This window comes from Apium graveolens, chromosome 8 (assembly GCF_009905375.1).
Source record: "Apium graveolens cultivar Ventura chromosome 8, ASM990537v1, whole genome shotgun sequence".
NCBI classification, from domain to species: domain Eukaryota; kingdom Viridiplantae; phylum Streptophyta; class Magnoliopsida; order Apiales; family Apiaceae; genus Apium; species Apium graveolens.
The window spans coordinates 182,661,584-182,669,419 of record NC_133654.1 but is presented as its reverse complement, the minus strand read 5'-3'; the positions used below and the strand labels follow the sequence as shown (position 1 = coordinate 182,669,419).

The window sequence follows — 7,836 nt, the reverse complement described above, 5'->3', positions numbered from 1 at the left end:
AGATCCATTTTACCCTTCAAATAATATTAAAAATTAAATATTGATACAAAATTGTAAATTTTAAATTTTTAAATAATACTATTAATTTTAGTTTTAGTTTTCATTCTAGAGTGTTAATGCTAAAATTTTATAATTCTACTACAAACAATTTTGATAATTAGTTTTGATTATATACTTTAATTTAGTTTTAATAGAATTGTAAAATTTTGAAATTAATATTGTAAAAATGAAAATCAAACTGAAATTAATAATATTATTTGAAATTTTGTAAAATTTATAATTTTATAATTGATATAAAGAAAAATTCAATATTTAATAGTATTTGAAAAGATAAAATTTAATTTGAAAATATTTATTACTAAATTTTCGATTTTGCCCCTACCAAATTAAACAAAATTCTAAAAATGGGTGCATAATGAATCCCCAAGTTGAAATATAGGGGTTCAAATTGAGTTTCTTAAAATTGTGGTACAAATTTGTGTCCATTTATTAATAATCATTAATAATGAATGATTATTAATGATTGAAATAAATATTTCATGAGTATTAATTAGAGTATTTATGATTAAATACTATAATTTTATATTAAATATATATATATTACATATATCTTAAAAATTATTATCATAATTTTTAATTTGTAATTTTATTTGAACACTTTTAGAACTCTAAATATCACCATACTTTAATTATGTTTTAGATTTTATATTTTTTGGTTTGAAATTTTTAATACAATTTTTATTTTAAAAAAATTTGGTTTGTTGGTTCAAAACCGGACCGCACCGAATTATTTCAATTCGGCTCGGTCCATAATACAATTTCGGTCGGGTTCAGTTTAAGAAAAAATGATAATTCAGTATTTCGGGCTATTCGATTCGGTCTGATTTTGGACCGAACCGACCGAAGGCTGGGCCCTACTTTTGTGGCATGAACCTGCTTGCTCTGATCTGTTATGTTACAGTCCCTCGAAAGAGTTCGAGTTCGAGTACAAGTGCACTTTCCACTTCCGCATTCACTAATTTGACCATGATAGAAACACCACTATCATGCTCCTTATAGTTGAGGAATTCATCTTTGGGTAACTGGACACAAAGGTGCTATAGAATGTAAACTTCCCTTGTTATCAACTCTTAACCACTACTTTATATAGTTCACTTTGAATCATGAATCAATATGGCAATATATGTGGTTCTCATGGTCTTTAGTTATTTGATATTCGTACTCGTTTCGTTTGCTTCAGTAACATCCCAACAAGAAGAGGATAGACGGGAGAGGGGAGGAGTAGGAAAAAACTGAGAAAGTAAGTAGCAGTCTTTTATTACTCAAAGGATTAATTACACTGATGCACATAAGATTTATACATACTTCATAGACAAGATCAAGTCCAAAATGAACATCAACAAGAGGAACTCAAGACCAAGTGAAAGTTTCTCAACTCCTGATATTCATTGATCTCCATCTCCTGTACCATGGAAATCATGTATCCTTCTTGCCATTGTCAAACTTGTGCATGAATGGGTTGTCTAAAACGCGACCACGTAAAACAGTTGAACAAATGGCAAGATTGATACATTCTACTTGCAACAACTCTCTGTACGCATATACTCTCTGTACTCTTTACAAAAAAAGAGCCTGTAAAATTATCTAGTCATCCTCTTCATCGTCTTGGTAGTTGAATGGTAGCGGTACTGACTTAAATGCACGGTACTTGCCTACGTTGTTAAGGTGTTCATTCTCCAACCTTCTCAACAGATATATACCATATATTAGCATCATCCCAATGTACTTGTGTGTAATTTTTCCTCCGTTTATGGGAAGCAATACACATGTTAATAGATGATCAAAATATAAAATTTTACTTTACCTGAAGAAATTCCAAACCCCACGACGAACAATTTCCAGGACAGCTATAACGGTAATCATACTTTGTTCATGCAGGAATGGTACTTCCAAGTCCAAAACCATTTGAATCCATGAAAACCTCAGCAATACGTTCAAGGCCTATCGTATGTACACATTAAAAGAATTTCTTCGAAGACTATGAATTTAATCATAAAAGAATGAAAATAGAAGATGTAATTTTTATTATACACTTACAATGGCTGCATAGTAAACACTTTTGTAAGGAACAATGAGCTTGTCTCTGAGCCAAGGGTTGGTGGATTTTCTGTTGAGAAGTCCCCAATCGTAAACAATGTCCCAATATGTAGCAACTGTGCCTGCAACTATGGAGGTAATCCAAGCTATTATGTACCACTCACTGCTGTTGCTTCTACCATAAGCTGTTCTTGTAGCAAATGATACAACTATAGCAAAATATTTTAATGAGTTCCATCCTTGAAGAGCATCTTTTTCTTCCAGGAATCGCCTCACACACTACAAACACAAATTATGAAACAAAAACAAATTAATCAATGTTTTTTGATTTACTTGTAAATACATTTATATCATTAAAAACTTGAATACTTAAGAACAGATTTGCACCTGAAGCATGCGCCACCAAAACGGAAGCGGTCCTAAAATGTAAGTAAAGACCACGAAAGTAATATTTTGATTGCAATTGTGTGCTCTAAGTTTGTAGCCACCTGAACTGTAGTAACAGATGTAAAACTCAATGTTTCTGAAAGATTGAACCTGGCTTGTAAACTGATCCGCCACAAAAAAGTCGGGAAGCACAACCTGCATTGCATTCATACATGAGATGGTCAGAAAGAAACTCACAAATTGGCTTTAGTCATATCTACCATTGGAGCTAATAAAGCCAATTTTCAATAGTCTCTATATACCTACCTTGTATAAAAGAGCAAAGAAAGTGTGAATTGCACAGGTAAGAAAGAAGTAGCGACTGGAGCGATATATGATGTTGAATGGGCAGATCATTATCGCAAATATCAGCTGCAAGTGGGAAAGAAAACATATAACTAGGTAAGGGTATATGTTAAATAACACAAAAAGATCAAAAGACTGATTTGAAGAATGATTAGGGAACTTACAATCACTAAGATTAGAGGAAGAAGCTCCTTAAGTTGTTTATAGTCGTTGGTATTAGGGTCGATATCCATATCAAGATTTGCATGAATAATTGCTAATGCTAGCACAGAAAGACCGAAACTCAGTAGGAGAACTTCTCGATACCCTAATTCAGTTCCTGCCTTGAACCCAAATATGAACTGATAATTGATTTTATATTTCTTCCAAAAATATATATTCCCCGCGTAGAACAGCATGTGCAAGACGATGAACCCAAAGAAGCTGCATTTCATGTAAACAAACATATTTATGAACTGTCACAGTAAACTTTGGTATATATCCGTTAGATAAATGTAGTCTATGTGTATACCTGTATAGTGGAAACAGGGTTTCCATATACTGTTCATGACCATCCTTCTCAACAATTTTACGAGTCCGTACAGCCAAAATGAGGGCAAATATAAGAGCTACTGTGCAACCAGCAAAGAAACCTGATCGAATTGGTTTGCAGTGAATAAAAGAATATTAGGAATTGTTAAAACAAATGAGATTTGAATAGAGAAATTGTTAACTGTTGAATATATTTTGGGAGGGAAGCCTCATTTTGAATGCATGGATTATCAGTTAAGGGTGTCTGTTAATGTACCTAAAGAAGCAGTCACTTTATGTTTTTCTTTTTTAACTCTTGGTCTGAGTGTGTTGAGTCCTTTCTTGCGATTTCCATCAGCAAAATGCTTAATATATGTAGCCTCAACTCTGTCCAGCAGCTTCGAAATAACCTGTGGTTGATCATCGAGAAATTATTTAATTAGCAAAATAATTTCCTCTTAGTCATTGTACTATGCAAGGTACGGAGTTCTACTATAGTAGAATGAAAAACAAATTAGTTAATTAGTCAATTAATTAGAAATAGATTGAAGATTAAGATAAAAGAATTAGTCCAAACTGGCGGTAAGTAAGGTTAATCACATGAATAGTACATGTTTTGGATCTGAGTAACATGCTAGCTTCCTTGTAATGAATTTGTTTTGAATAAATATTCGATACATTAGAATAAATATACTAAATAAGTGGAAGGGTGAAATGATCACCTCATCAGAGCTGCCTAAATACGAGTTGTCAACCATCTTTAGGTAGGACTTGGAGGCATTTCTGGAAGTGATCTGCAAATTGATTGATCAATATTGAACATTAGGAGAACAACCCATAACCAGAGTCATACTTAGATACTAGTTACTATAAAATTGGAGGCGGCTTACATATTGGTGTGTATAAAAATAACAAAACTAGCTGGACTAATTGATTGTTACGTTACCTTGTCATACTTTTCCATGATCTTGGAGAAAGCCGAAATATTCAAGAAGCTGTTATATCAATTCGCACGCAAAAAACCAGAGGTAAGTATTTTAAGTAAATCATAATGCAGCTGTAAAAGAGTACTAAAGTAATTATTAATATACAATTCTCAATTAGCCAAATTCCACTTGATTATTTACCTGTAGCTTTTGAGATGCCTAAGCTTGTGGTAGAACTCAGCAAATACCTTTTTGAGTTGATCTTCAACTTTACTCAGATTTTCAGTAGTAAATTTCATATTTGTGTCAGTTGGAACTTTAAAGACATTTTTAATTGTTGGAAGAGGCGTATCAGCAGGTTTGTTAATCGTCACACGATTTAGTATCTCGAGTGAAGCTGGTCTACCACTTTTCAAGGAACTATTTGTGGTAGTAACTGCACTGCTGCTGATCGTTACTTGTGGAACAACTTGTCTTGATGAATGTTGTACTTCTTTAGTATGATGATCACCTGACGCGAATGCATCTGATTCTTCCTGTTCTTCTGATTCTTCTGTTCTTGTCCCTCTAAGCGATCTATCTTCATCTATTTTATCCATGTGCTCAGCCATTCTTTCTGCACATAAAGTTATTAATTTCAATGGCATGTAAAAGTTTAAAGAAAGTTATAAGTATGAACCAGGTACGTAATATGTGTGCCCGTGTGTGCATGTATTTTAGCTTTTTACTTACTGCTTGGCCTCCTCCCAGGAGAAAGAATTGAAATCGGTAATGATTTGGTTGAAGATGCAACAGCAGAAGCAAGATGATCAATTTCAACAGCGGTCTCAAACCAAGCATGTTTGGGGTTATCAACTTTGATCCGGAAAGCAATCAAAGCATTCATCTGTTTATCCAACTCATCAGCTTGCTTCATCACCTCTTCAACTTTAAACTTGTAGAATTTGTTAACTTTGTTGAATTCAAGATCAAGCCTATTGAAGTAAAGAAGCTCCTGCTCACCGTCTTCTTCTCCAGCTTTAAGATACGTGGTTACATAGCCATCTTCCCCGTCAATCCCCTTGACATTGTTCACCACAATCGGGTGGTTCTCAATGTCTTCGTGATGACTACTGCTAGTACTGCGCATAGAAATGCTTCTTTGTACCGACGTCAAACCGCTAAAAACTCTATAGTGTGAAAGAGTTCTAGTTAATCCGGACGGATAAATATTAGCCGGAGGAGGGTTAGTTTCTTTTCGAGAATGACGGATATCTTTCAAAAGATTTTTAAGAAGTTGATAATCCATATATGCTTCGTGCCATTCTGGCACCATTTGTGACTTGAATTCTTTTTCGAATGTCATTTTCTTACGCTCGAATGATATGCGTATGATTCTTCAGGTAGAATCTATGTTTGATATATATATATGATGATTAATGGTAACCAAAAAAAGTATAGAAAAATGAAACTTGTAAGAAGAGATAAGTGATCAAAAGAAACAAGAGCTACAAGTTTGGAAGAGGGGAAGAGATAAGAGAGCTGTATACAACTTGCATGTAAGATCACATAAGCTATATATAGAACTAGGCAGGGAACAAGTACTGCTACGCGTTTGGCTTATCTTAAGTCAACTTGCTCTTTTTTAATTGCTGTTGAACTTCTGCGTAAGTGCTGCGACTTTATTAATCAGGATATATATGCTGAATGTGTATATATATGATCAGTCAGTTTTCTTATGGAAAATATGTACTGTAATTATTCTTTATGATCCGCGAGGTGTTAAAGTAACATGTTCTCCTCAAACCAATCTTCTGCTATACTTCATCACTCCTCTCCAAATAAAGCTATGGCAGCCTGATAGGTAACCGATTTATCTAAAAGTATAATTAATTAGGTACATACCCACTCAATTGTTATCGTTTCTAATAGAGTATCCGACACGCATTTTAAGATAAATATAAAGTATAGTTCTATAATTTATTTTAAAAATTTTCTTTTTCTGAATAAAAAAAGACTGTTTAAACTTTTATTCAGAAAAAGAATTTTTTTTTAAAAAGTTATAGAACTATACTTTTTATTAATCTTAAAATTCGTGTCGGACACTCTCTCAGAAACGATAACAATTGGGAGGGACTGAGGAAGTATTTATTTAAAGTTCTAGTAAGATCACGTTTTTTTTAGATCACGGAGACCACTTATGTTTATCAATTAAAATATTGCATAAAAGTATTGCAAAATGTATTATTTTGCAAATAATATTCTACAAAAATCATTATTTTATTTAAAATCTTGAATATAATACATGTAATGCATGTATCACATTGAAGAATATTTTATTTTACGAAACATGTTTAATTTGCAGAACATTTGTTCAAATGTCAGAAGATACACATTATACTTATTTAAAATGATGTTCAATAGTTTTAATGAATTAGTGATATTTGTAGAACATATTTCACAAAATAATATAGTTCATAGTGTTTTAATTGCATAACATAGGTGGTTTCCGAGTTTTCCGATAAATATGTGATCTTCATAGAATTTTTCTCTACTTACTTAATGTGTCTACGTATATATAATTGTAATCTATTTTCCGTTTTCCTTTCTTTTTTTAAAGGTAAAACAATTCACTATTAATAGCCATAGACCTAGAAAAATGGATTTGGATCCGAAAAATCGAACCGAAATTCATGTAACAAAGATCCCAATTATCTAATTCAAAAATTATCCTAAAACTAAATTTAGCCTATCCAAAAATTACCTGTACCGAAAATTTAACCAAAAATGATCCGAAAGACTAGATCCGATTATATATATGAAGCAAACAAAACCAAGTCATATATTATAAGAAATAATTGAGAATGATTTTAAAAAATATTGAGAAAACACATTTATAGATATTGTCCTTGTAATATTTCATAGGTTAAAAATTAATAAAAATGTCTAGGAAAATATAATGTAGTACGTTGATTTCAGGAGAAAGAGGAGAATTTGTATTAAAAAAGAAATTGTGGAAAATATCAAGATGGAAAGTTGATTTAAAGATAAATGAGAAGGTTTAGGAAAATATTTAGATGGTAAGTTGATTTTAAAATTTTTAATGAAAAATCTTGTAGAAACTTTAGGAGAATATTACGAATGATAATATATTTAGGAGAATATAAGTGAAGAGTTTTGAGGTATAAAACACAACTGAAACTGTAATTAAAAACGTAAAAAAGTCAGAAGATATATTGTATAGAGAGTAGAAAAACGAATTATAACTCTTAACTAATTAGAATTTCTCATAAATTTAAAGTTCCTAATTGTATAATAATTAAGTCTCACTTAATTATTTAACAACTAAATTTCAAACTTAATATTAGTAAATGCAAATATAATTATTTATCTAATTAAGTCATAATTATTTAAAATTTTAAATAATTCAAATTACTTTAGTTTAATTTAAATCAATTTAAACATACTAATCATTCAAGCATTTTTTGTGTGTGACGCTATATGTTATTATTACTTTTGCAACGAATTTTAAATTTAATTTAAAATCGTAAACAATGAGCGGCATCTAGTAATACATCATTGCTATCGAAGT

At 31.5% G+C, this 7,836-nt stretch overlaps 1 protein-coding gene across 1 annotated transcript; it reads right to left on the bottom strand.

The window, feature by feature from the left end:
- Window positions 1–1,323: 1,323 nt before the first annotated feature.
- LOC141678149 (phosphate transporter PHO1 homolog 8-like) lies at window positions 1,324–5,737 on the bottom strand. The gene is made up of 12 exons (XM_074484399.1): window positions 4,998–5,737; window positions 4,467–4,881; window positions 4,286–4,334; window positions 4,062–4,133; window positions 3,617–3,749; window positions 3,341–3,461; window positions 2,994–3,252; window positions 2,791–2,895; window positions 2,485–2,679; window positions 2,098–2,376; window positions 1,865–2,001; window positions 1,324–1,741 (listed from the first exon to the last, which is right to left on the bottom strand). Exons 1-12 carry the CDS (start codon window positions 5,608–5,610, stop codon window positions 1,645–1,647), a joined length of 2,475 nt encoding a protein of 824 aa, XP_074340500.1. The 5' UTR covers window positions 5,611–5,737; the 3' UTR covers window positions 1,324–1,644.
- Between the last annotated feature and the right edge of the window lie 2,099 nt (window positions 5,738–7,836).

Coding starts and splice junctions, on each gene's coding strand:
- LOC141678149 (XM_074484399.1), bottom strand. CDS start 5,610: ATGACATTCGAAAAAGAATTCAAGTCACAAATGGTGCCAGAATGGCAC. Junction 4,335..4,466: donor AGGCATCTCAAAAGCTACAG/GTAAATAATCAA, acceptor TTGATATAACAG/CTTCTTGAATATTTCGGCTT. Junction 3,750..4,061: donor ATTTAGGCAGCTCTGATGAG/GTGATCATTTCA, acceptor GATCAACCACAG/GTTATTTCGAAGCTGCTGGA.